The 27,047-nt window shown below is 61.3% G+C and overlaps 3 protein-coding genes across 8 annotated transcripts; all 3 read right to left on the bottom strand.

Annotated features, from left to right (window-relative positions):
- Nucleotides 1-44: 44 nt before the first annotated feature.
- Nucleotides 45-5,660, bottom strand: RPS6KB2 (ribosomal protein S6 kinase B2). 5 transcript variants are annotated; one of them, XM_060019392.1, is made up of 15 exons: nucleotides 5,524-5,636; nucleotides 5,121-5,161; nucleotides 4,904-5,024; nucleotides 4,486-4,554; nucleotides 3,799-3,946; nucleotides 2,677-2,734; nucleotides 2,462-2,562; nucleotides 2,293-2,383; nucleotides 2,118-2,208; nucleotides 1,893-2,000; nucleotides 1,286-1,348; nucleotides 1,064-1,141; nucleotides 873-980; nucleotides 661-773; nucleotides 45-461 (listed from the first exon to the last, which is right to left on the bottom strand). In XM_060019392.1, the coding sequence occupies exons 1-15, from the start codon at nucleotides 5,599-5,601 to the stop codon at nucleotides 269-271; spliced, it is 1,461 nt and encodes a 486-aa protein (XP_059875375.1). In that variant the 5' UTR covers nucleotides 5,602-5,636; the 3' UTR covers nucleotides 45-268. The 5 variants fall into 5 exon arrangements, with proteins under 5 accessions (XP_059875375.1, XP_059875374.1, XP_059875378.1 ...); XM_060019391.1 differs by having other exon boundaries at nucleotides 5,121-5,335; nucleotides 5,524-5,631; XM_060019395.1 differs by lacking the exon at nucleotides 5,121-5,161 and having other exon boundaries at nucleotides 5,524-5,660.
- Nucleotides 5,661-6,112: 452 nt separating this feature from the next.
- On the bottom strand, nucleotides 6,113-12,002 carry CARNS1 (carnosine synthase 1). The gene is made up of 6 exons (XM_060019385.1): nucleotides 11,515-12,002; nucleotides 11,109-11,283; nucleotides 10,938-11,023; nucleotides 10,014-10,245; nucleotides 9,640-9,920; nucleotides 6,113-8,979 (listed from the first exon to the last, which is right to left on the bottom strand). The coding sequence occupies exons 1-6, from the start codon at nucleotides 11,995-11,997 to the stop codon at nucleotides 7,753-7,755; spliced, it is 2,484 nt and encodes an 827-aa protein (XP_059875368.1). The 5' UTR covers nucleotides 11,998-12,002; the 3' UTR covers nucleotides 6,113-7,752.
- Nucleotides 12,003-20,893: 8,891 nt separating this feature from the next.
- TBC1D10C (TBC1 domain family member 10C) lies at nucleotides 20,894-26,720 on the bottom strand. Of its 2 annotated transcripts, XM_060017541.1 has the most exons (10): nucleotides 26,666-26,720; nucleotides 26,255-26,433; nucleotides 25,407-25,506; nucleotides 25,074-25,181; nucleotides 24,881-24,987; nucleotides 24,563-24,677; nucleotides 23,805-23,870; nucleotides 23,492-23,681; nucleotides 21,813-21,967; nucleotides 20,894-21,513 (listed from the first exon to the last, which is right to left on the bottom strand). In XM_060017541.1, exons 2-10 carry the CDS (start codon nucleotides 26,428-26,430, stop codon nucleotides 21,166-21,168), a joined length of 1,365 nt encoding a protein of 454 aa, XP_059873524.1. In that variant the 5' UTR covers nucleotides 26,431-26,433; nucleotides 26,666-26,720; the 3' UTR covers nucleotides 20,894-21,165. The 2 variants fall into 2 exon arrangements, with proteins under 2 accessions (XP_059873524.1, XP_059873523.1); XM_060017540.1 differs by lacking the exon at nucleotides 26,666-26,720 and having other exon boundaries at nucleotides 26,255-26,520.
- Between the last annotated feature and the right edge of the window lie 327 nt (nucleotides 26,721-27,047).

The raw sequence follows: 27,047 nt of genomic DNA, 5'->3' as shown, positions 1-27,047 counted from the left end.
CCCCTGCCCCAGAAGTCCAAAGGAGAAACCAGGTCAGTGCCATGATTGAACACTTTAATAATCCAAGGGCACAGCTCAACTGCGGGAGGCCGGGGGGCAGCCCCCCTCGACTGGCAGCCGTTGTCTGCAGTCCTTCGTGTTCATGATTCAGGGGCACGGCCACCCCCAGCAGAGACACTCACGCACACTCGCTCCTGTACCCCTCGGCACAGCCCCAGGTCTCTGGAACTGGCCCGGGGTCCCACTGCCCTCATCTCTACCCACTCTCTTAGCGCCCGGGGCGCCCACGGCCTTTCTTGGACTTCTTGGTCCCTGAAGGGGGTCGGATGGGGAGGGGGGCAGTGCTCGAGGGCGGCGGTAGTGGCGGCGGCGGCAGCAAGAGAGGGGGTAGAGTGGGCTCCAGGGACTCCGGTGGGCCGGGGCTGGGCCGGAATCCCTCAAAGGGCAAGAACTTCAGGGGGCTGCAGGGGAAACCGAGGCAGAGTCAGCATTTCCTGGCACGGGGCCAGGATGCAGTCAAGTGCCCACCCAGGCGGCCCCTGCCATAGAAGTTCCCATGGTAGACGGAGAAACAGAGGCTGAGGCTGGTTCAGAGACGGCCAAGGCAGCCCTGGGGTTGACGGCAGAGCCAAAGCGAGAACGGCCCCCGCCCCGCGGTACCTGATGGGGGTCCAGGGGCTGCCGTTGAGGCGCCTGGGGGAGCGCAGCTTGGGCTGGAGGGAGAAGCCCTCCTTGATGCTGTCCAGGACGGAGGGCGCCACGTACGTGAAGCCCTAGGGGGCAGAGGCGGGGCCAGGCGAAGCTCAGGGTCCACCGCTCCTTGGCCACACCCCTGCCCGTGTCCCTGTAACCCTCAGGCCCCCAGACCTCACCAGGAAGGCCTGGTTGGCGCTCTCACTGAGGGCCGTGTCGTCTGGACTGTCCACCGGCGTCTGCCTCGTGAAGTGGGAGTCAAACTGGCTCACGTCCTCCTCCGACTGCTGTGGGCACCCCGGGGGGAGAGTCAGGGGTGTCCAGGACAGGGGCCTCCATCCGCCCCCAGGCCAGTGGGACCTCCACTCACCAGGGACGGCCGGAAAGGGGGGTCCACTCGGCGGGCCAGGAGGTCATCCCAATTAACGTGCCGGAAGAAGGGGTGCCTCTGTGGGCAGAGTGCCCCCAAACGTGCCAACATTTCACCCTCCATGGCTCCCTCAGAAACCCCCTCTGCTCTAGGGCCCTGTCCCCTGCACCCAGACACCCTTGGGGGCTCAGCCCTGCCCCCTCGTAATGGTCCCAGACCCACCTGCACATCAGCGGCGTCCCCAGGGCCACCCCCGATACGTTGGCTGGGATTCCGCTTCAGAAACTGCAGGACAAGGGCAGGGGGTGAGGGTCTCGGGCGGAGGTACCGGTTGTTTCCGAGTGGCCCCAGGGGGTGGGGAAAGGTGAGAAAGGGGTCGTGGCTTGCGGTGGGGGCCCTGGAGTGTGGTCTCCACCTACTGACACCCTCAGGATTTCCAAGGTTTGGTCCCATGGCCCCTTCTCCACAAAGCCTTTGCTGGCATCACCCCAGGGCACATTCGTGGGGATCCAACTCACAATCTGGATGGGGTGCCTAGCCTCCCACTTTGATCCCCAGTGACCGACTTTTTGAGGAGAGCGGCTAGTGCATGGTGCAGGCCTCGTTGATTAGGACTCAGACTAGGGACCTGGCCAAGGTCGGCAGCTGGTCTGCGCCAGAGCTGACGTCTCACACCTCACAGCCAATGCTCCTCGTCCCAAAGGGACATCGTACAGGTGGGGGAAGGGGAGTGGGGAGCTCCAGCAACCCTGGCCCAGGGAGACTCAGGAGCCTATGCAGGGCCTGGGAGAAGAGACGGGGGCCGTACCAAGGGCAGGAGGGAGCCCACCTTTTTGACGAGGTCCCGGGCATCTGGGGTGAGGTAGGCGGGCAGCTCCAGCTTCCCTCTGATGATCTTATCCATGGTTTTCTTCCGGTTCTCTGCAGTGAAGGGTGGCTGGAGAAGGCAGAGGGTGAGAGGAGCCTTGCGGGCCTCCCACCGGGCCTGCCCCTGCCCCGGGAGGGGGCCCTCCTCCCGCCCCCATGCCCACCCTCCCGAGGAGGCTGGACTTGCCGATCCAGTGAGCATGTCGTACATCAGGGCCCCCAAGCTCCACCAGTCCACCGCCCGGTTGTGGCCACTGCGCACCAGAATCTCAGGGGCCCTGGGGACCAGGTGGAACCATCAGTCAGGCCGAGCCCTGCCTGGCTGTCCTCCCGACCCCTGGGCCCAGCCGGCTGCCGCTTACATGTACTCGATGGTGCCGCAGAAGGTGTGGGTGACGGCACCCTCGTGAATCGACTCCTTGCAGAGGCCGAAGTCCGTCAGTTTGATGTGACCTGAGGAAGAATGTTAGGGCGGGTCGGTCAGGACCCCAGGCCACCCCGCGGGGCTCAGCCCTCCCCACACATGCGCACCCTGGCTGTTGAGCATGATGTTCTCAGGTTTGAGATCCCGGTAGATGATGCCTTGGGAGTGGAGATGGCCCAGGGCCAGTGTGATCTCTGACAGGTAGAAACTGCAGAGACAGGACAGGGTGAAGGCAACGTGGGGGTGGGGGGGGGTGGAGCCAGGCCCTGGCGGGGAGGGGTCCCTGGACCCCCTCAGGAGAGAGGCTGGAGGTAACACCCACCAGGCCGTGTCTTCCAGGAAGATGCCCTCTCGCTCCAGATGTGTGAAGAGCTCGCCGCCTGCGACACAAACATGTCAGCAGCTGTGTGCTGGGACCAAGCTCCTCTGCTCGCTGAGCCTTGGTTTCTTCTCGGGGAGAGTGGGGCTCGTAATTCCCGCCCTACCTGCCTCCCAGAGCTGCCGTGGGGACTCAATTCAATTCAGCAAACGTCTACTGACGCCTACTCGGTGCCTGGCCCTGTGCTGGGTGAAGCTGGGGACAGAGATGAGGAGCCCCAGCCACTGCCCGCAGGACGCTCAGTCTACTGGGGAGACAGACACGCACACAGCTGCTCCAATGTGCCAGACTGAGGCAACGGCCCTGAGAGCCTACCAAAACCTTCACAGAGGAGACAGGAGGACACAGTTAACCCCAGCGTGAGGGGACAGAGAAAGTCCCTGGCAGCGGTGAGACTTAAAGGGGATGCAGAGATGGAGCGCAGGAAATGAAGCTCCCAGGGCTCATCGGGACAGATGGGGTCAGTAGGAAAAGCAGGCCCGGATCGCTTCATGGCGAGCAGGGGACACCAGGCCAAGGAGGCCAGGCTTGATCCGGGCAGTTGCAGGGAGCCATGGAATTCTGAGTAGGAGTGTTGGGGGCAATCCCGTGCTCTGAGACGATGACCCTGGAAGTTGGTGGAGGAGACACTAGGAAGAGGGTGAGCTGGAGGCTTTGAGGCCAGTTAAGAAACAACTGTGACGCCTCCCCTCCACCCAAGAGAGTAGAGAGGATAGAGGACACTGCAGAGAACGAACCATCTGGATTGGGATCTGACTGGATGCAGGGCACACAGAAGGGGGGACCAGCACATGAAGGGCTACTGGAAATGGACAAAACAACCCTCTGGACATCTATACAAACTCCCACCATTCCCATCCACCCCCAACACCGGTGAGGATACAAGAGGCACTGGACAGACGTTTGCTGAATGAATGAATGAATGAATGAACGAACGGACAGAGGGATGGATGAGGTGGGGCCCCCCTGGCCATTCTACATACCATGTCTCTCCCAGCTCCCCCCAGAGCTCCCTGTGCTGGTTCCCTGGCCTTGCCCACACCCCAGATGGGCCCGCACTCATACCACTGAGGCACTCCAGGATGAGGTAGAGTTTGCCACCAGTCTGGAAGGCATAGGCCAGTTCCACAATGAAGGGGTGCTTCACTGACTCTAGAATGTTCCGCTCAGCCCGCGTGTGTGCCGTGTCCTTGGCGTTGCGCACAATTTTGGCCTGCAGAGGCAGGGATCAGTTAGAAGGTGGGCCCCCAGGACTCCCTCAGTCCCTCCAGCCATTACCCTTCAGCCATTCTCTATCACCGCATTGTATTTCTCCATAATTCTGCAGCTATCAGCAACCATCCTTTCCAGGGACTGGTTTATTCCAGCAGCACCGTGTTTCTCAACTTCCGCACTCGTGACATTTGGGGCAGATAATTCTTTGCTGTGGGGGGCTGTCTTTTGCATTGTAAGACCTTTAGCAGAATCCCTGGGCTCGACCCACTGGATGCCTGTGGCAGTCCCTCTCTAGTCGTGACTCAGAAATGTACACCGACATCGCCAGCATTGCCAGACGTTGCCTGGGAGGCAGTACTGCCCATGGTTGAGAATGTACTGCAGAACAATATAATTGCTACTGACAATACACAAGCAAGTGCTCAAGATAGCGACCATCCCCTCCACTACGTTCACTGCTGTCTCCCAAAGGCCGGTGTAGTACATTGGGAATGGCAGCCACTGGGTGAGGATCTGCCGGCTGAACGAATGACTCACCTTCCTCAGGACTTTCATGGCATATATTCTGCCCACATTGGTGCCCTGCACCTTTCGCACCTGGAACACCTGCAGGGCAGGGGAGACAGGCTCAACCTCCCTCTCCATATTCTATCTTCAAAAAGCCCTACCCTGAAGCTCTGGTACTGGGACCAAGAGGCCCACCCAGGAGTGGGGCGGTAAAGATTTCAAGTCCTCCGATTCTAAGAGGATTTACAAGTCGAACTATTTTTCTTTTAACTTTTTGGCTGCAGGGCATGTGAGATCTTAGTTCTCCGACCAGGGATCGAATCCCCGCCCCCTGCATTGGAAGCACTGGACCGCCACAGAAGTCTCTATAAGTCTAATTTGTTTTGAGACCCTTTGGTGCAGCAAGACTAAGGCTGTGAGGCCAGTGAGGAAGGAGGAGGGCCGGTACCTTGCCATAGTTCCCCTTGCCCAGCACGCGCAGCAGCTCGAAGCAGTGGGGCCCGATGCGCTCAGGGCCCGGGTTCACACTGCTCTCAGTCAGCTCCACCTCTTCATAGTGCCCCACAGGCCTGTGGACACAAGAAGTTAACGGGCGCAAGCTCCAGTGCTCCTCAGGTCCCCTTCCCCAGCCCATTCCCTCCTCCCCCAACACAACCCTCACTCACTCCAGGCCAGCCGCCCTCAACTCGGCAAGGGGACACACGTCCTGTGAGAAACCGAGGGGTAAGAGCCAAGGGAGGTGCCAGGCTCCCTCCCCCCAAGCTGGACTGCTTGGCCCAGGCGTGGAAAGGGTGACGAATGGGAGCTGGCAGGCGATGGGCCAGGACTGCGGAGGAGAGGCGAGGGCAGGAAAGGGAGACGCAGGGGAAGGGCTGGGGGCCTGCAAGACAGGTGGGGGTGAAGGTAGGATCAGAGCCTAATAGTGGCCGGGATCTTAGACAGACCGGGGTCTGCAGGAGAGGAGCCCACTCTGGGGGCGGGGGGCGGGGCGGGGGGCGCACGAGCGATCCCACCGCCTGGATGATGGGATCGAGCCGGGATCGAGCTGCGCCCGGACGGACCACTCACCGCGGGGCTGAACTCTGGCTCGCCCTCGCCCTCGCTGCCTTCCTCCGTCTCCAGGTCCAGGTCAAACACCGCCGCCATGCCCGCACCGGCCCCGCGGGCTCCCAGGTGCTTACCTAGCAGCGCTCTGACTGACTGACCGGCCCGGGCCTTACGTCATCATTCCGCGACTGCGGTCTCGCGCGCCGATGACGCAAGAGACTGCCCCTCCCGCGAGCTGGCGGCGAGAAAAGTTGGCGTCCGTCACAAGGCATCTCGGGCATGGTAGTTCCTGAGTGCCGGGGTGCTAAAGCCCGCCGAACCTTCTTCCGCGGGCCCCTCAGTCTTCCCAGCACAGCTTCCTCCGGGGTGGCACAGGACAAGGGCCTCCTGGAAGCCGACCATTTTAGTTCTGGGGCGACTTTGACTTTGGACGGGGCAGAGTCGAAGTGCATGCAGGTGTGAGTGTAAATGCAATTCCCAGCCCTGTTGGAGCCCTACGCTGCCAGGTTGTCTGGGTGGTGGCGAGAGGCGGGTCGAGTATATCTCTCTGTTCGCCTCTGAAAGGGAGCCGGCTGCTGCATCACGGTCTCTAACGTGCCTCCCGCTCGAGGACCCTCAAGTCAGCATTTACTGCTCCGTGCTCAGCTCACTGCTGGGCTTTGTTGCCAGATTCCTGCCGGAAAGGGTTTGGGTCTCACTGATCCACCCGTAATTATGGGCTTGTGCTGTGCGTCAGACACACGAACTCGTGTTTGGTGACGACAATAATGAACACACCAAACCTAGTCCGTGAGTTTAGATTTGGGGATGGATTCTTGTTGGATGGGACTCTGAGAGTGTGAACTGGGCCAGACCAGGCCTTGGATGAGTTCTAATTTTGGGAAGCTGTCTGGGTGTGCATTCCAGTTGGACAGGGGAGGCTAGATATGAGTTCACATGGACAGAATTCAGGTTCTCCAGGCTGGAGGAGGGTTATCTGGTTGGGTGTGGCCCTCGTTGTAATTCCACCCTCGGGTTTGTGTCCTGGTGTAGGTGCCCCTGGCAGGTCCCTCGCCAAAGGTCAACCCAGAGGCCTGGTCAGTGTGGCAGTTTATCCTTAGCTCTAGACGCTACATGTATCCCCTAACTACCTCTCCCTCCCCCTTCCCCATCCCCTGTCTACCTGAGCTTGAGAAGTGTTGGCCAAGTCGCAAGAACCTATCCCAGACTCTGGACGTTTCACTAGTCCATAAGCCTTTATTTGGAGAGGGACGCTTATGGAGCTGTCCACAGCTCCCGTGCAGCACAGAGGCAGAGTTCTTAAAGCAGCCTCCCCTGAATGAGGAAGGGAGTGTAGAGTCTCCTCTGCCAGTGCTAGTTAGGTGTGCCTGAGGCCAAAGCACCAAAGCTTGGTGGATAAGGTGCACAGTGCACGGGAGGGGTGTTCACATGTCTCAGGGCCACATATAGGAGGTGAGTGGGGCCTGGAAGCTGAGTGGGCAGGTACAACTTAGTAAAAGCAGAAACCTGGACCTTGCATCTTGTCCCTCGACTCTTCATCCGCTGTGGTATGACATTGAGGCAGTGGCTTTTCCTCTCTGAGCCTGTTTCCTTTTCTGTAGAATGGGGCAATAGTGTCTGCCTGGAGGGGAGATGGTTACTACTGACCCCAAGTCATCTGCTTCTACTGCTCAGGCCAAATGAGGCACGTGGGGCACTGCCAAACATTGTCAGCAGGCTCCAGAACTATCTAGAATTTGTTAAATGAGGGAGTGAGAGTAGGAGGACGAGGGGTTTAGTCTCAGATTTTCTTGGGATTTGTCCAAAGCCAGAGGCCAGGTTCTCTCCTGTAGGCAGCAGGAAGAGACAGACCTGGAGGGGTGGGAAGGATGGGCTGGGTTTGGGCCCACTCGAACTAACCTGGGGACAGGGGGTGTGTGTGTGTGTGTGTGTGTGTGTGTGTGTGCGCGCGCGTGCGTGCAGCTGTTGTTGCTTCTCCATGACTAGAGTCCTGGGAAGCTACGGGCGGGACTGGGGCCTTCGGGAGGACAAGCAGCCCACCAGCTACTTCTTTTATGGCTCCCCAAGTCCAGGAGGCCGTGGTGTCAGAATAGCCCTGCCGCTCTGGAACAGACCTGGGGCCTTGGAGGGGACCAGACCTCTCCAACGGTTGGGGCAGGGCCATGGGAAGAGAAGCAGGGAGAGCACCGGGGAGCAGAGGGCACCACCGCATCCCCTCCAGCACTTTGCCCCTGCCCTGTGGCCCCAGCACTATTTGAAGTGGGACAAGAAGTAGGCAACGGGATAGTGGGGCCCGTCGATGCCCAGGCCCTGGCAGAGGCCCAACAGGCGGAGACGGGCCTCGGCCGGGCTGGGCCCAGCACAGGCCACACTGCAGTAGGGCTCTTCATATTCTCCAGGCACAAGGGTCTCCTCCAGCAGATTGAGACGCAGCAGGCCCTGGTCATGAAGAGCCTGTAGGGTCTCGCGGCTGGCGGTGGAACTCAGCGCCTGCAGGTGCTGGGACACCAGGCACATGACACCCACCAGGTGGCCACGGGCGCGTGGGTGGGCAGGCAAGGCAGGCCGCAGGCCGCAGGCCACCATAGCAGCAGCGAGCAGCAGGTCCACACCATAAAGCTCCAGGATCCAGTCTCGCAGGTAGAAGCCACCCATGCGGGGGTTGATCTCGATGAGCCGCGGCCCAGCCCTAGTCAGCTTGAGCTCCACGTTGAAGACCCCATCCAGCAGCCCGCAGCCCAGGCAACAGCGGAAGGCTGCCTGCACCAGCTGCGCCTCCTGCTCCGGTGCCAGCCCAGTGGGCATGCAGGCCGCTGTCTCAGTGAAGCCAGGCAGCCGTGTGGGGCCATTGTCGGAGACGAAGGCAGCCAGCAGTCTCCCCCCAAACAACACCAGATCCACGTCGTGCTCGGTGCCCTCGATGAACTCCATCAGCAGCATGGCATTGCCCCAGCCCAGCCCGATGCCGGGGTAGTCGGCCTCGACCTGCAGGTCTCGGGCGATCCGGGAAAAGTGCTCGTGGCACTGTGACGCGTCCTCCACCAGCCGTACACCCACTGCACCCGCCCCAAACTCCAGCTTCATGACACCTGGCAGGGGCACCTGGCGGACAGCCCTGTCCACGTCGGCCTCGCTCTCCAATGGGCAGCAGGGCACAGCATAGAGGGAGGGTGCAGGCCAGGGTGGGCCATGGTGGCACAACAAGTGCAGCTGGGTGCGGCTCTTCTGCTTAGCCACGTGCATGGCGGCTGGCGGGTTGCAGGGCAGACCCAGCTCCTGGCAGAGCAAGGCCGTGAGCACCAGGCAGTCATCCCAGTAGGAAAAGCAGCCGTCTAGCTGCAGGCCGCGTGCCCGCACCAGCTCCGCCAGCACCCGTGCGTTCTCCTCATCCCTCTGGTGCTCTGTTATATTGAAGTGGATGAAGGTCTGCACTAGCTGGGACGCAAAGTGGTTGGGGTCTGAGTCCACCAGGTGCAGCTGCAGAAACCACAGGGCGGCAACACACCGAGATCAGCTTGTGCTGGGCGCTGGGCAATAGGATGGGGCCTAGAACATGGTCCTGGCCCTCAGGGGAGACAGCTTCACCAGTGCTACGCGCTCAAAACATATTTGTTGATGATTGAATAGAAGGTACAGAGGTGGGACACCTAATCCGGCCAAGAGAGTAGGGAAGGCAACCTAGAGGAGGCAGTGCTTAACCTGGGGGCTCAGTAAGGTTTAGCCAGAGGAGAGATGGCTGCAGGAGGGGGGGCGGGTGTCATCTAGATGGGAGGGGTGGCAGAGAGGGCTGGTGGAATCTTTCCCACTGGCAGGCTCAGTCTGGCCAGGGTTTGTAGGGAAACCACCAGGGTTCGTAGGGAAACCACCAGGGTTAGGGCTTGGGACTGCTGGTCTGGTGTCCCGAGTGGCCTTTTACTCCTAGCAGGGACAAAATTCAGCTAGGGGCGGGAAAAAGTTGAGACCCCTAACCTGGACGCGGCGACAGGCCCCGCCCCTACGCTTGGGCTCCAGGCCCCCGGCTAGATCGCCCCGCGCAGGCCCCGCCCCAAGGCCAACACCGCCCCTGGCCCCGCCCCGGGTCCTGCCTCCACCACTCAGGCCGGAACTTTGAGCCCCGCCCCGCCCCACCCCGCCCACCTTGAGCCCGTAGTCGCGCGCCGCCTCCCACACGAACTTCTTGCTGACACCGCCCGCGCCGAGCAGCAGCAGCTGTTTTCCCTCCATGAGGCAGCGCGCCGAGCGCCGCAGCATCGTCTCCACCAGCGGCGCGGCCGCCGCCTCCTCGGCTGCCAGCCCCGGGCGCGGCGCGGCCCACAGCCCTTCGAGCGCGCCACACGCCTCCAGACACAGGCCTCCGTTCAGCTCCAGGGCCACGGGGGTCAGCGCGCGGCCGGCCACCGTCAGGGCGAAGTCCACCCCTGGGCCGGGCAGGGGGCGCGGGCTCAGTGCGGGCCGCCTTCGGGCCTCGGGCCCCCCTCCTCCCGTCCCCGTCCCGGGCGGCCTGCACTCACCGAGGAAGTCAGTGCGGACCTGGCGCCCGCCGCGCTGCTCAGCGCTCAGGCTGGCCTCCAGGGTCAGCACGGCGGCTAGCGCGGCCTCGGCCGCCGCCTTGACGCGCTGCCGCACGACTGCCACCTGCGAAGCCTCACCCAGGCCGCACTGGGCCAGCGCCGCCTCCAGCGTCCGTGGCAAGGAGCTCTGGTGCCGCAGAGGCCGGTCCCCACGGCCCACGCTGCACACCACCTGGGCAAGGTGCGGCTCAGGGGGCTGGTCCAGGAGGAGTCCTCCCGGGACTATCCCTGGCCCCAGCACACCTTCCCCTATGCCACGATCCAGGCCACAGCCCTCACTGGACATTCAAGTCCTGTCCTCCAATGTGACTTACACTGCCCGTCTGGTCCCCCTGGGAGGACTCTACCCAAGCTTCCAGGCCCAGCTGGGGCCTCTGCTCCCTAAGGGCTCTAAGCATGCTTGTTCCTAGTGCCTACAGCCCTGGGGGCCTGTCCCACCCTGGTGGGCTTAGCCCTAGAGCTCCCTGAGGGCGATGTTGAGTCTCTCCCTCTCAGCTTGGCCCAGAGCTGTGTACCTAGGAGGGTCCCTAAGCCTCTCTCCTAAAGGGCTCCAGGCCCTGGAGGTTTGTCAGGGACCCTGGGTCAGCCTCTTCTGTGGGGAAGAGCTCTCTGGGAAGAGGTTTCAGCCCTGGGCCCTGGTACCCAGCATGGGATACCAGGTAGGGCTCCGGATGTGGGAGGAGCACAGGAAGGGTTGGAGAGAAGGGAGAGTGTCAGACGAAGTCCTCCCAGAGACAACCAAAATCCTCCCCCCACCCCGCCCCAAGATTTTGTCCTCTCTCTGCCCAGGGGCCCTCATCAGCTCAGTGGAACTGGGCTGGGGTGTGGCAGCAGGGGCATGACCTGGACCTGAGCCATGCTCACCTTGCTCAGCAGGGGCTTGTCACCCTGTGTCCGACAGACCACAGCACAGATACGCAGAGCCAGCTCAGGGCCAGGCAGGGGGCTGCCTGGGGGAAGACGGTGAGGCCTGAGCACAGAGCAGCCAGGAGGCCGAGCCATGCTCTCCCTCTGGCTGGCACAGGTGGCTCTCACCTGGGAAGGGCAGCCGGGCAGGTGGGCATACAGCCTCCACCAGGACACTCTCCTCCTCCTCTAGTTTCTCCAGCAATGCCAGCACTGTGTCCACCACTGGGCCCAGCTCAGCTCGGGGATACAGACGCATTGCCTGCCGCCCCCTCCAGCGCCAGCCACTGAGCTTCATGGCTACCTGCAACAGGCAGGGGAAGGGGGCCTCCTCACCACCCCACGTACATGCAGGGTGGGACGCTCATACCACAGGAGCTAATGAGTAAACTGAGGTAAGAAGGCAGGGGATTACCACAGAGATGGGGCAGTAGTAGGGCTCAAAGTTGGGAACCGCTTCCCAGCAGGACCCGGTAACCCTCCACGGGTCCCCTCCTGCTGGCCTCTGCACAACCTCGGGGGCAGAGCCTGTTACCTGCAGGGCATCACCCAGGGCCTCAGAGTGCAGAAAAGCCCCTACTTCCTCCTTCACCAGTGTCTCTTGGCCCTCTTTGCCATTCAGCTCCACCAGCCGTAGTCCCGGGCTGGCATCCCCTCCCCTCAGCAGTGCCGGCGGCTTGTAGGTGAAAGCCAGGGTAGCTGGTACAGCCACGTCACCCTGCCGAGCTAGCAATCGCCTCGTCAGCAGCCGGTCCTCCAGCAGCCGGGCCAGCTCGGCTGAGGCTCCTGTGGGGCAGGTCAGGTCGCGAGCGAGCTCAGCTGCCTCTCGACCCCGGCTAGGCCCCAGCCCCAGGCCTGCCAGGAAGTAGGTGGCGCGGCGAGGGGGGACAAAATCGTCCAGGAATGTCAGGCCCCCCGGGTGGAAGCTCACAGCCTTGGAGACCAGCAGGGCTGCCTCGCCTGGCTGCCCTGGTGCTGGCACCTTTGTCAGCCAGGCAGGGGACAGGCAAAGGAGCATGTTTCCTGTGGGCAGAGGGAGGAGGGTTGCTGGCCAGGGAAGGCTTAATGCCCCCATGCCCTCCACCTCCAGCCTGGGCCCCTGGGTAGTCAGGGGCAGCTGCTCCCAGAACCCACCCCCACTCGGAGTAGGGCAGCTGGCCCGGTGGAATGCAGGCAGTTGCCAGGGTTGGCGGGTATTTTGGGATGTGGCCGGGCCAGGGCAGGGCTGCCCTTTCTGTAGGAGGGGGTGGGGGAACTTGGGCACACACTCACCCGGGCTCTGGACCCCACCCTCCAGCAGCAGAGACAGAAAGGTGCTGGGCGATCCCAGAATGCACAAGGTCACCTCCGCCCCAGGACAGCCTTGAGGAAGAGGACGTTGCCAAGCTCACCAGGGGCTCCCCTTGCTCTCTTTCCGCCCACCTTTCCCCACCCCCATAGCCCTGCCCTCACCCTTGGACCCCCAGGTCCTCCCCGGGTATCGGACGAGAAAAGTAAAGGGGACAGAGGAAGCTGGAGAGCAAAGGGGAAGCTGCCTGTCTACCTTGCCCTCTGAGGCTAGCTCCCTCCCCTCTGCAGCTGGCCCAGAAGGCACTGGAGGCTGGGTGACTGGAGACATGGGTTCTAGCCTGAGCTCTGCCACTGACTTTCTGTGTGACCCTTGGTCCCTGTGCGGTGGGGGGAGGAGTCTCTGCACCTCAGTTTCCCAGTCTGTACAATGGGGCCCAGTCTGTGATGTTCACACACTCTAGCTGTAAGCCCTCTGTCCACACAAAATCTTTTGTGGCTGCCTGATACATAAAACAGATAAAGCAGAGGAGGAGTCCTGGGTCCCAGCTGCTAGCTGCCTCCACAGCGGCTGCCAGGACACTTCTGTAGAAGCTCTGGCTCCACAGAACATGGACTGCAAATCCCAGGGCTGGATTTTCCGGGGGTGGGAGGGAAGCCGTGGTCTCTGACTTTACTGGTGCCAGATGCCCTTTGAAAAGCTTGCCTTCCAGAGGTTGACTGGCCTTGTCTCCCTGGCTTCAGACCAAGCCAGCGCCTAGGGGAAGGGGCCGACCTTGACAGAGATGGGAAGCAGGCTGGGCTGCAGGTGTCTCCCTCCTCCTAGGGGTGCTCCCTCCCCCCAGGGGTGCCCCCCTCCATGGAACCCTCGGGCACCTGTGCGGGGCACCTGGCTGCGGTCTTGGGTCTCCGGAAGGCCAGCTTGCTGCAGACAGCTCTGCAGGAGACTGTAGTAGTAGACAGTCCAGGCCCGGGCCTCCGCCCCCTCGGGGGAGCCCTTGCAGTCCAGGGCCACGTCATGGCGCCAGGAACCATGGAAGCAGCCTGGGGGTGGCAGGCCAGAGCCCCCACCCCATGGGCCCTCCTCTTCTTCCAGGTCCTTGGAGTCCAGGGGGGAGTCACACTCGGGACCCAGCGGATCCAGGGACAGCTGAGGGAGGCAGAAGTGGTGGGTCTTGGGCAGGGTGGGCAAGGGGCATATTAAGTCACCCAAGGGTATAAGTCCCCCACTCTCCTAACCTTGGGCAGACACTGTCCTAGGAACAAAAGAGGATGGGTTGGGTTGGGTTGGGGGATGAAGGCCTGTCACCAGGAACATGTAAGTGGGAGTGCTTTGTAAACTGTATGTGCAGTGCCCCAGCGGGTGGGAGCAGAAAGCAATGCACTGCTGGCTGGATCACTGCCCCCTCATCCCACGCCCAGGTCTGCCCCAGCTTGGTTCAGAGGGGCAGAGGTTTTTTGCCGGTTTTGCTTATCGAGGCAGCCCTGGGACCTAAAACAGCCCTGGCACGCTGTAGCTGCTCAATGTTTGATGACTGAAGAATAAGTGAACGAATGAACCAAGCAATCACTCTTGGGCTGCTCTCTTTTCTCTGGCCTCAGTGACCCATGTACCACCGTGGAGTTCTGCTGAGACCTAAATATGTGGGTGAAGCTGGTCCACGGTCATCTCCAAGTAGCTGGAGAATCTACCATACGCCCAGTCCTGGGCCAGGCATTAGTAAGGAAGAAGCTGGTGCCCTTCTTTTCAGATGTTCTGAGTCATGGAAATGCTCACTTTAGATGAAATCTTACACCCTGCCCCTCTCTGAGGCTGGCTGACTCCCAAATGAGGCTGCTCAGAAGCTCACTGTGAACACACGTGCAGACACAGGTGGGCCTGTCCTCCGGGGGACAGGCTGGGCCTCCTTGGACAAGTCGTGAGGTTTCTTTGGGACTTGTGGGTGCCTGGTGCCTGCCCTGTCCCCCCCCGGGGTGCTGATGAGGCTTGGACCTAGAGAATCACCGTGGTCATTGCGAGACAGCATACTGCAGGCAGCCGGGAGGGCAGAGGTCTGGGCCTCAGACCTGGCCTGGAATCCCGGTTCGCCGGTGCCAAATTCTGAGGCTTGGTGCCCTTTCTTAGGAGCTGAGTCCCCTAAGAGCCCAGAATGGGTTCACTGCTATGTTCCCAAACTTAGAATGGGGCAGGGCGCATGGTAATAATAAGTTGCAGGTTGAATGAATGCCAAAGGGGACCAAGAGTGCCCGCCTCCCAGAGCTGATGGGGGAGAGAGGCAGTGCCTGGCACACAGCAGCTGCTTGTCCCATGGCACACAGAGTGGGCGGTCAAGGGGTGTGTGCGCAGCTGGTCACGGGTCTGTCCGCACAGACAGCCCCAGGGTTAGGCTTCTACGCGCCCCGCCCGATGCCGCCCTCCGGGCCCTCCCTCTGATTAGGGTCTTGGGCTTTGGTGGGGAGGGACCAGAGGAGACTCACCATCTCACAGGTGGAGAGGCTGACAGACTGATGGAAGAGACTGACAGAGAGAGACAGAGGAGGGAGTCAGGGCGGCCGGATCTCTACTGCAGAGCCCAGCCCCTAAGACTCTGGGTCAGAGAGGTGCCCGCGACCGCGTGCGGCTCTCCTGTCCCAGCCAGGAGGTGTCCAAGGCTGCCCCACCCCCACCCCAAGGAAGCAGAGGGATTGCTGACGCCCGGACCCCATGGGGCCCGCACCCCAAGCTCACACATCCCAAGCTGCGCGGGGCAGGGCCGGGGGTCCTGGCGCTCAGCCCTTCCAGCGGGGGGCGCGCCGGGTCCCCGCGCGTGTGTGCGCGCGTCTGGGAGGGGTATGCAGGCGGTGTCACGGGTCCCGCTGGGGGGCGCGGGCGCTCAAGGTCCCGTCCCCGCGGCCCCTGCCCCGCAGCCCCCTCCCTGGCTCTCCCCGGGGCGCGGGCAGCAGCCGGGGTACCTGGCGGACGGCAGCGGCTCGGCGGGGCTCTGCCGGGCTCGGCGGGCGGCGCGGACCCGGCGGGACTCGGCGGCGGCGGCGGCACAGCGCCCGGCCGAGGCGGCGCCGCTTTATATAGAAGCGCCCGGGGCATGCCCAGTGCCAGGCGCGGGGCGGCGCGGGGCGAAGTGGCCCGGCCCCACCGTCCTCCAGCCGGGGGACCCGGCAAAACCTCCGCCACCCATCCTGAACCTGGGGTCCTGGGGGTGGGCGGGCCCGACCCTGCCAGAGGCAAGGCGCGGTGGGGGGGCGGGCAGGGAGAGACAAACAGAGGGACAGGCAGAGGGACAGACAGGAGACCTTCGGAGACACAGTAAGTCGAACAGTGGGCCAGGTTCTAGCGGATAGCGATCGTCAGAGAGGGTCACAGACTAAGGGGCCGCGGTAAAGAAAAGACAGAGGACAGAGGGGGATAAATAGAGAGGGACCCATAATGGAAGAGAGATGGAAAGAGAATAGAGGGGGAGGGGAAAGCTGGAGCCGGCAGAGACTGGTACCAGGGCTTGCCCTCAGGGCTGGGGTAGCCAGGAGAGCGGCTGGAGCACACAGTCCGGAGCCCTAACCTTGGATGGAGTCCTGAGCTCCCCAGGACCCGGGGCCGCAGCTGTCTGCCAAGGAGCACTGTGCCGTACGGCAGCAAGCACTCCCAGAAAGACCTTCTTGAACAGGGGTCCCTGTACATCTGAGGGGTCCCCTCCTCATCTCTCCCAGCCCCTCCAGAGTAGTGGCCACTAGGTAAGACGCCCCCCACAAGGGCAGTCCCAGTTCCCTGGGGTACCCTCTGCCCTGCTGGGGGCCAAGAGGGAAGAGCGTGGCCAGGCTGGGAGTTCCAGTGGGTCTGAGCACAGCAAAGGAAGGGGCTTGTCTACACGATCTGCCCTGCCCATCAACACCCAGGTCAGCTGGACATCCACAGTTATACCCACAATCTCCCCAAAACGCACATCCTTACCCCCAGGTGCACCCATCCAAACACCCACAAAAGCACACCTCAAGAGACCTGGATCACAGCCACATATTCACCCCAAGAAACAGACCCAGAGATTCATACCCTCGCAAGTGTTGTCACACTAGGTGGAATCGGATCCTAGATCCAGCTGTGGGGCCTGGGCACCTCCCCTTCCTGTCTGACTGAACCTCCCTCTCCTCCTGACTTAAATGGGTCTAGTTACCATCTCATAGGACTGCGGTGAAGATTATCACAGCAGCCTGAGTCCAGCACACGTAGGTTGTTGTTGCAATTCTCCCACCTCAGCCCCGCAAACTCAGACCCTCTCTCCAGGGACACCCCCCGATTGTTCCCTAGAGCCTCCTGGGCTGGGGGAGGGTACCGACGGCCCCGCAGCACTTGTGGAGGCAAAGGTGGCTGCTTTGGCCCCTTTCTACAACCGTACACAGAGCAGCCTGTGAGGAACCACCCTGTCTACCAGTGGAGGGACTCAGAGAGGAGAAGTGACTTACCTGGGGCCCCCCAGCCCAGCCCACATTCCCCACACAGCTTTCCAGGGCTGCTCTGGGCTCCCCAGCACCAGATCCACACTCCACTCCTCCCTGTGGCCAGCCCAGCCTCCTGGAATGAGGTGCGGCCACCCAAGAAGATCCATCCTCTTGCTGAGGGGGTAACCTTAGCTCCAGGGAGATCCACGGGAGGGAGCAGGGTTGGGGCATGGATGTCACCAAAGAGCATGAGATCTGACACTTAACAAATATTAAGAACCAAAATCCAACAGAGTAAATTTTAAAGATCTTATTGGCTTTATCCAGCGGTTCATGAATTGGGCAGCATCCCATCCAGCAGACAGAAAGGAGCTACAAAGAAGTTGTGTAAAATGCAAGACTTTTATAGGCAGAAGGGAGCAGACACAAAGAAGTTATACTTAGGCAAAAAAGTGGGTTGGTTATTGCAAGATCACTTTCTTTTAGGCAATAGCAGGGGTCTATCAGGCAGATGAACCTGCTAGTGCTGGTCAGGCAATTCCTGATTGACTGGTTTAAGATACAATTTCCAGGAGAGCTGAAACTGTAATCAAGTTATCTCGGTTTGGTGACATGGGGCTTAGCATAAGTGACTCCACCTTGGGCCTCCTGTCTTGTTTTTTGCTTTTTTTTTTTTAACTCTTTTTAAATTTTTTAATTTATTTATGTTGGCTGCACTGCCTTAGTTGTGGCATGTGGGATGTTCAGTTGTGGCATGTGGGATCTTTAGCTGCGGCATGTGGACTCTTAGTTGTGGCATGCATTCGGAATCTATTTCCCGAACCAGGGATTGAACCCAGTCCCTGCATTGGGAGTGTAGAGTCTTACCCACTGGCCAGGGAAGTCCCTGCTGTCTTGTTTTTAACCCAAGCAGTGTAGCATCTGTGGACTCAGTTTTCTCATCCTCAAATGGGGATTATAGTGCATACTTTAGCCCAGGCTTGGCTGGACAGGGGGCACCTGGCAGAAGGTAGCAGTGCCAGCAAACGGTTTTGTTTTTCTGGGTTTTTTTGTTTTGTTTTGTTTTGTTTGCGGTACGTGGGCCTCTCACTGCTGTGGCCTCTCCCGTTGTGGAGCACAGGCTCCAGACGCGCACGCGCAGCGGCCATGGCTCACGGGCCCAGCCACTCCGCGGCACGTGGGATCATCCCGGACCGGGGCACGAACCCGTGTCCCCTGCGTCGGCAGGCGGATTCTCAACCACTGCGCCACCAGGGAAGCCCCAGCGAACGTTTTTTGACTTGTCCCAGGCACTGTACAGAGGACTTTATGTGCCATATTTCACTTAACCCTGTTGGGTAGCAGTTATGAGTCTCTGCCTTTTGCAGATGAGGCAATGGAGGCTCAGAGAGGTGATGTGATTTGCCCAAGGTCACACGGCTGGTGAGAGGCAGGGCCGGGGTCTTCCCTCTGCCAGAGTGTGTGTATACATGCACACAGGGCAGTGTGGTTCTGTGCCCGCTCCCAGACTGCCCTGGCTGGGCACCGGCTGTGATGGCGTTCGCCTTGTGGACGCAGGGAGGAAAATCAGGGTTGGGCAACTGCAGCTCAGCCCAGGGCCCTGGGAGTTGGGGCAAGCAGGCTGGCAGGGCAGTCTTGCTCTGTTTGTGCCAGGAGAGCCTGGAGGTCACCTGAGGCTGAGCTGGGCCAGGTAGGCGTGGGGTGAAGAGACGCAATCCCTGGGTGACTGCCCAGCTTGACTAAACAATAACCATCATAGAAATGAGACAGGTAGAGTGCTCTTGGGACTAGGGCGGGAGCTGTTATTATCCTATTATCTGTAGGAGGAGACTGAGGTTCAGAGAGAGCGAGAAGGCCATTCCCATGCAGGGACTTTGCAGGGAGTCCAAGCCTGGCCTCCGGACAGTGTGGGATGGGGGACTTATGGGGTGGGTGGCAGTCGAGATGGAGACCATGGCCCCCCACACGGGGGTCCATTTGCCCTTCCACTTCTTTGCTTGACCCCCACTCCTGTCCCCTGGGCTGACCCCGGCCGATGGACATCGCTGGGTGCCACCCCAGCTTTGGTCCCCACAGGCTGAGTACTCTCAGATGCGTGCCTTGCCTTCTCCGAGCCCCTTTCCAGGCGGGTCTGTAGGGAGCTGGGGCTGCTAGGTTCACTGGGTGTGGTTGTTCAGGTTGCTCACTGCACAAAGGTACCCTGCTGAGTGGTCACTTCCCTTCTGTCCTGCAAGGGATGCATGTACCTGGGGGAGGGGCATCTTTTCCCAACTAGTGCACAGGAGCCATAGGGGGCTAGCGCAGCCCTGTGGGAACAGCGTGTGTAAAAAAGCGTTCCGACAAGGAGGGAGCTGGTCCTCTTTCGGTCTGACCCCTTGGCTCAGGCTTCCCAGATGGATGGTTGATAACGGGATCTGCAGAAGGACTGCCCAGAAAATGCTTCCCTCAGTAGACAAGGCAGTGACTCAGCCCCAGCTAGAGAGGCCCCTGCTGGAGACCACCTGCCCCAGGGTCTATATCCAGGGGGAACGACTACCATATGGCCTCTCCTTCAGACTCAGCAGCCCTGGTGCCAAGGCTGCTGCTTTCCTGCTCCTCTACCTTCCCAGCAGAAGAGCTGAGCGCACGGAGGGCAGGGAGTGCAGGGCAAATCCCATAGACTCCCTGCAGGTTCCCCCACCTACCGTGGTCTAGCTGGCTCTGCCCCCCACTGTGATCCTGGGCTGGGCACTCAATCTGGCCATCTCCCCCTTCTCTAAAGAGGCTCTCAGTGCCACCTGCAGAGAGAGGGTGTGGGGGTCTGAGAAAGGGTCCGTGAACTGCAGGGGACTGTGCTATTATTAAGCTCCAAGTACGCTAGTGGGGTGGGGAGTGGGGAGGGAGGGCTCAGGAAGCTCTCTTTAACTCACAGGAGCCCAGCCCCTGGCCCACACTCAGAACCCAGGCTGGGGCGAGACTGGGGCAGTGGGAGAGACAGCAGCCCCAGGATGGCAGAGGGAGGTGGGTGTCAGGTTCATGGCTGTTGATGCGGGGCTAGCGGTGAACCTTGGGTCTGCCCTGGGCAGCAAAGCTTTGGCCCAGTTGCCTCCCCTCCTGAGCCTTAGTTTCCCCCCAGGTAAACTTCAGCTCTGGGTCTGGACCTCCGTGAGTCCCTCCTTCAGGGAGTGGGATGGTCTGCCCAGGACCCAGGGCCTGGCCAGTCACACAGTCAGCGCACAAGAGTATATGTGGAGGGGGCGTGTTCCTGCAGCCGTGGCCCTGTCACCAGATCTGAGGGTGCCAACACTCCAGGTCAGCCACTGAGAAGGATGGATCAAACACTCCACCATTGCGACTTCCCTGGCGGTCCAGTGGTTCAGACTCCGCACTTCCACTGCAGGAGGTTCAGGTTGGATCCCTGGTCAGGGAACTAAGAACCCACTCCACCATTTAAGGTGGGACTGCAGACACTTTCTCCGGGTACTCCCCCTCCCCCTCCCCCCTTCAGGGGAGGGCACCCAAGGAAGCAGGGAGGCAGGGCACTGGGAACGGGCCCTGCAGGAACATAAGCCTACATCAGAACCAGCCCCGTTGTCCTGGCGATGGCTCCTGTCCCAGGCACCTCAGGCACCCACGGGGGCAATTAGCAAGTGTGGGAGGGGTTTCCACAGTGGCAGTCCCCAGGGGGTGCGGCTGGGGCTTAGGCAGGGGGCAAGGGCTGGCGGGCCCTTCCTCCTTTGTCCGGGCACACTAGGCCTTTGTTCTCAGCTGGCTCTCTCTGAGGACGGGACCAGGACCATGGGTGGGGGGCGAACTTGCCTTAGAGTGCCCACAGCCCTGTGGGGAATCCTGAACCAGCAGGGAGAGGGAGCAGAAGAGGGGACAGAGTCCCACTTCTGGGCCCAGCATCCACTTGGGGAGCCCTCCTCCCCCAGGCGCAGAAGCCTTCCCTGACCCCAAGAGGCTGGGCACTGCAGCTTACCACTGGCTCCTGGTGCTGGTGAAGACCTTCCAGCAGCCAATGGGCAGCCTCAGTGAGCCCTGAGGAGCCAGGGCTGGGCTCGGAGGGGCGGGGCTGTGAGGGGAGTGAGGGCCGGAGGGGAAGGAGCCGCTGGTCCGGGGTTGAGGCTGGAAGGCGTTCCATCTGACTGCATACGGGCTTCTGCTCAGACTTTATTCCAGGTCTCCCCAGGAGCCTTGGGGTCCCCTAAGCCCAGCCTCTGCCCCTAACCTCACCCTCCTTCAGCGCCAGCTTGATGCTTGCAAGGGCCCAGGCACCAGGACAGCTCCGTGGGCGGATGATGGGCCTGGGTCCTCAAAACCTCACTCTCTCACCTTCCTTCATCCTTGACCCGGACACAGTCCACGGGAAAGAAGCTGAGGCATCCACCCCGGCTGTAAAGTGCGGTGCCTACTTGGAGGCTGGCATCCACCGTTCAGGCAATTGCGGTTGGGGGACCCTGAGTCTCTGGTACCCTCAGAAGTGGGACCTTCAGAATCGGGTGTCCAGGGAGGAGGTGGAGCCTCGATGGGACCTGGCGGGGCTCTCGATACGGGGGGCCCTGGACCGAGTCAGCAGCCCATGGAAAGTCTTGCCTCGGGTCTGGGGCTTGCGCCGCGGCGGCCTGGGCTCCTCCGGGGGCTGAACCACGATGCGGGGCACCTCGGGCCTGGTGGCTCCCCGGGTTCCTGCCAGCTGCTGGGCCTCAAAGATGGCTTGGGCCCCAGGCAGGCGGGCCTGCGGCCTCGGGGGTGGCCCAGATGCCGACGCGGGCAGCTGGGCCAGCTGGGCCTTGATCTCCCGCTGCAAGTCCTGTTCGGACAGGGCCACGCTGTGCACCTGTGGGGAGCAGTTGATACTGAATCTGCCTGGCCTGGGGGAGGGCAGGAAGCGATGAGATCCCTGTGGGGCGGGCAGGACAGAGCCGCAGGAAGTGGCTGAGGGCTGAGGGGCTGACAGACAAAGAGACTACAGGAGCCACCGAAAGCCACTTGAGGCCTGGGGTTTCCACATTCTCTGCTGCTCAGAGGACAAGAACTGAGCCCCGGTTCTTACTCTGACTTCCCCCTCTGGGACTCAGTTTCCGCAACTGTGCAGGGGGGCTGGGCCATTGCAGAGGGCGGGCAAGGGGCACCCACCTGGGGCATGAAGACCTCCTCCTGCAGCTGGGTGGGCGGGATGGCTCGAAGGGCGCCGAGCGTCTCCAGGAGCCCCGGGCAGGCCAGGCGCTGTTCAGTGGTGCCCAGTGCCAGGCGTACCAGTGTCAGACCCACGCGGAACAGCACCTTCACACCTGCAGGCCGGGGGCTCACTCAGTTGGGGGGCCAGCCCTGGGCTTCCTCAGTCTGCACCTGAACCTGCCCTCAGCCAGACTCCTTCCACCCTCCTGCAGCTCTGCTGCCATGACCCAATGACTGAGAGCACGATGGCAATCTGAGAGCTCTGGCCAGCATGTCTCAGGGGCCACAGACACTTGTGGGCAGAGCAGCCTGCCAGGAGCCAGGGGCTACTGAACGCCTCACGCCAAGCCTTCTCATTCTGGGCCTCAGCTCCTCGTCCCTCCAAGGAGGGGCTGGGTGGTGACGTGAAGGCCTTTCCAGCTCAGACCTGTGACCTTCTGATTCTAGAAAGATTCTAGCCAGAACTCCTCACCTCTAAGCCAGAGCATAGGACACACATGCACACAAACACGCACACACACACACACACACATGGGTGTGACCTTGGGCCTGTTCCTGGAGCCTCAGAATTCCTTCCTGGTAGCCTCGGGTCTGCTGAGAACAGCAGTCAGGGGACCAGCGAGGTCTGGTGACAACTGTGACTTGTAAAGGGACAGCAGCGACTACTAATGGTGTCACTGTTATGAAACGGAGCCTGAGGCAGAGGGCAAGGGTAGCTCAGCCACCCTGACGGGGGGGGGGGGGGGGGGGGGGGGGGGGGGCGCCTGCCCTGCCCCGCCCCGCCCTCGAGGTCTGAGTCTGCAGGGGAGGCCATGTAGATGGCAACTTGGACACCCGTGGCCAGAGCTCTAAGCCAGCCTGAAGCCAACTGGGCATACAGCAGGTGCTCAATAGATGCACTGATTGATTTCTACCATTTTTTGGTCCAACCACCCTTCTCTTGGCCTGGCACTTCTCCCATGTCCGCACCCCCACGTCAGTCGTCTGTAGCCTGGCCTCTCCGCCTCCACACTGGCCCTGCAAGTTTGCCTCTTCCATAGAGCAGCTGCGAGCACCTTTAAACTCTCCTCCTGCCGCCCCCCTACACTCTGGAACATCCTTTGTTTTATTTTCTTCACAGAACTTCTGACAACCTATAAATATCTTGTTAATTTAGTACCGTCGCCTCCCATCCCCACTTCCACCAGAATGTAGGTCTCACTCACTCAAGTGGCCCTGGCTTCCGGAGCAGCGCTGGCCTCCGAGAGCGCTCACCAGGGCCCGTGGGGCTCCATCGGCCATGCCCCCACTGTGCCCGCTCCCTGAGCTGGCTCACTGCTGTGATCTCTGCAGCGCCCCCCGACTCCAGCCCTCCCCCAAGCAGATGGTGCCCTCCCTGTGGTGGTCTCACTGCTGGGGGTGGGGGCTATCATTCATTACATTGGTGATCCGTGGCCAAGGGCTGGGCCGTTTCCCCAGAGCCACAGGGCGCTGTCACCCTCAGCACACCCCAGCACCCAGACCCCAGGCCAGGACTGGCAGTGGCGGTGGGGCAGAGCAGAGCTGGCACCCTCATCCCCTCTGCACACCAGGCACCCGAGGCTTCCGGCCCCAGTTCCCACGCCTGCCCCCGCCCACCTGGCCAGCCACACACTCACCCTCACTAAGGAAAGCGTCCCAGACACGCAGCACCGTGGGGAAGGGCAAGGAGCGGGCGAAGAGGCACAGGAACCACTCGGGCAGGTAGAGCAGGGGCCCGACGCCCACCTGCTGCAGGTGCTTGTGCACACGCGGGAGCAGCCGCCGCAGCAGGGCCGTGAACACCTCGGCGTCCAACCGTACACCCTCCTGTGGCCACGTCCGTCAGCATCTCCACTCCCGGTCCCCAGGTCCCCACCCAGTCCCCAGGCCCCTCCCCCCCCCCGCCCAGCCCCTCCCCCTGTGCCCTCTGGCCCCATCCCAGCCTCTCACCATATGGGGCCCGTAGTAGCCAGGGAGGTAAACCTCGCAGATCTGTACCAGGCACCAGAAGGCCTCCTGGGGGCGGGCACAGGCCTTGAGTGCCCACCGCAGAGGGGACCACGGAGGGGACCACAGGGCGGGGGAAAGGGGTGCAGGGGAGGGTCTGGACACCATCTGGGGTGACTCTGGAGCCAGGAGCCTGGACTCAGTGCTGGGGCTGGTAAGGAGGGGCAGGTCTTACCAAAAAGCTTCCTGTTGCCCAGATAGAGGCCTACCAAGGGGTGCAGGGAGTTGGAAGTCACAGGGCTCAGGGGGTTGAATTTGAGGGTCACAGGGTAGGGGCTCACTGGTCAAGGCTAGGGAGGGTCCCAAAGTTCAGGTCTTGGGTTCTTGGGGTCACTGGGGTCAGGGATCATGGTCACAGGGTTCAGAATCAGAAGTCATAAGGTCAAGGTAATAACAACCAGACTCCTAGATCATTGGGGCAAATGTCAGGGCTCAGGGTTCCATGTTCCTGCAGTCAAGGTCGTTGGGTTTGAAGGTCGCTGAGGTTGGTGGTCATGAGGCCCTGAGTCACTCACTAGGACAGGTTTGGGTAGGAGTCAAGGATCCCAGGTCCCTGAGGCCAGAGTTCCTGGGGATGGAGGGGTCATGGGTCCAGGGCACAGGATTACTAGGTCCCTAGGTCACCAGCGTTGGGGGTCATGGATCACTGGGGTTAGGGGGTCAGGGTCTTGGGTCCCCGTAGCAGGGTTGAGGGTACTCACCTCTGGGGGCAGATACATGAGCAGCACGGCAGCCACAGGGCCCTGGGCCTGGCAGTAGCCCTGTTCCGGCCGATATAGGGTGTAGGCCTTGAGTACCTGGAGGAGCCCCTGCTGCCTGTGCCAGAAGACCCCGTTAGGGGCCAGTCCTCCGGGCATCCCTTCCCCACCCTCTGGCGGCCCTTTCCCAGGCCTCAGCCCCCTGAGGGCCTTGCTGGGTCCTCTGAGATGCAAAGATATAAAGCTGGAGCGGGGGGGTACTAGGCCAAAGCACCTGAGGGTTGTGGGGCTGGGGGTCCCTGGGCATCACTGGCCTCGTACCCGTGACCCTGGGGTGACACAAACATCTCATGCAGAGGGAACTGGCGGTGCAGGTCCCTGCCGATGGTCTCCATCCACTGTGGGTCCCCAGGGGCCTCAGCCAGTTCCTGTGGGTGGACAAAAAGGTGAATGTGAAGGCCCAGAGTGGTGAAGGGCCAGGGAAGGGAGGTGGGACCCCTGCCAGTTCCCTCACCTGATAAGTGTCACGGCTGTTCTGCTGACACACATGGGCCCCGCACAACAGGGGCCAGCACCGGGCCCGCAGGGCCGAGGGGATGCCTTTCCGGCACTGCATCTTTACCTGTGGGTGAGGCCAAGGGACCCCGTTAGGCCAGCCACACCAGCTTCCCCTGCTCCTGTCGGCAGGCCCCAAGCACAACCTGTCATCAGGCAAGAGCCACTTTGGGTAGCAGGGAGAAAAGGCAGGAGGTACTGGGACATGGGAGGGGTGAATTTTGCCTGGGTATGGGCCGAGGCAAAGGGGGCTGAGCCACGGAGGCCTGGGTGGGACCACTCTCCCCCTCACCTTCTTGTACCGCCGAGACATGGTTTTCTCCCAGTGTGAGGTCATCTCTACCCACTTCATCTCCCGCTGGCGGATAAGGTCTGCAGGAGGGTGACCTGGCCTGGGGACATATGGCACAGGTGTCCAGGCGCTGGGCAGCTGTTACCCAGAGCCCACATTTGCCACCCTTCATGCTACCTGGGTGAGCCTAACTCCTGGCCCTGGAGATCTCTGGGAATCTCTGGGGCGGGGTGGGGACCTGTCACCCAGGAGTTGCCAGTGGTTGTCATGGGGACAGGAAAGGATGTGGCTCCGATGTGGGTGGAAGCAGGAGAGACTGAAGGGGGTGTGTAGGTGTGTGTTGAGGGAGGGGCTTGTTGATTGTCCCCCAGGATAGGGACACAGACAAGTCATCAGGGAAGTTGGGTAGACAGAGTCCTAGACTAGAAGCCAGGAGTTGTGAGTTTGGGTCTGATTCTGTCTCTGATCTGCTGTGTGATCTTCCTAACTGTTTCTGGACTTGTCTTCCTGTCTGTACATGAGGAATGCAGAGGATTGGTGGGGGAAGAAGTGTGGGTTCTGTGATCTGGATCTGGGATTCCCGGGCCAGATTAAAAGGAGAAGAATGTTTGGCCCCAGAGGTGGGTGGAAACCCTCAGAAACTGGGAGTAAAAGAGACATACAGGAGCCACCCCCCACAGCCCTGCTAACCTTAGGATTCCATCTGGAACCCGAGAAGGGATGATAGTGGCTGAGTCCCCAGACCCGCCCAGGACCCTCGAGGTTGGACCTCACTCTAGAATTCAGCCCTCAGCTCCCACCCTTATTCCCAGCACCCCACCGCCCCACTCCATCCCTTCCCTACTTACCCTGGCTCTGCTGAGCTGCCCCCAATGAAGCCATAGCGGTCAGCCTGGCGATATGGGCCGGGCCCACTCAGCTCTGAGTCAGACCCCAAAGAGCTGGAGTCATCCTGCAGCTCACCAGGCTGCACCAGGTCCTCCCCCAGGGCCTGGGCCATGGTGCTGCAGACGCCTGATGCCATAGGCTGCAACATGTGGGGAAAGCCAACATGAGAGGCGGCTCCTAGCCAGCCTGGGGCCTGGGCTCCTATCCAGCCAGGCCCCAGCCCCAGGACCTGACTGCGTGGTCAGAGGGAGCAGATTTCAGGGTATCTCTCCAAGCCCCTTCTGTCCCCTCTTCTCTTGTGGGGTGGGGGTGGAGCATGGGCCCAGAAGTAGCAGAAAGGCCAGGCCCCTGTCCCCTGCAGCCCAGCTTACCTCCTTGCTGCACCTCACCTCCTCCTCTCACTTCCTCCTCAGCCACAGCTTCGTCAACCAGCCAGGGGGCCCCTCCTAAGTGCGTGTGGGGGGGTAGTTACCCCTTCCTGTCCCGGGCTCTTCCGGCCTGCCCCACTGGCCCTGGGCCATGGGCTCCTCCCACCATCCCGGTGGGCTGGGTGGGTGCAGGCTTGGGTTCCTGTGCTGGGTGTGATGCGGCCAGGGCCTGCCAGAGGTAGAGAGGGCAGGCTGCCTCCAGATTTGAGGTCACTGGCATGTAAAACACTCGATTCAGGGTCCAACGAGTATCATGGTGTATTTAGTGTTTGCTCTTTACAAAGTAATACTTTCAACATGCACACAATGTAGCATTACTATGCTA

The sequence above is a fragment of the Delphinus delphis genome, chromosome 8 (assembly GCF_949987515.2).
Source record: "Delphinus delphis chromosome 8, mDelDel1.2, whole genome shotgun sequence".
NCBI lineage: Eukaryota > Metazoa > Chordata > Mammalia > Artiodactyla > Delphinidae > Delphinus > Delphinus delphis.
Note: the sequence above shows the minus strand (reverse complement) of the source record. Positions and strands in the feature narration are given on the sequence as shown.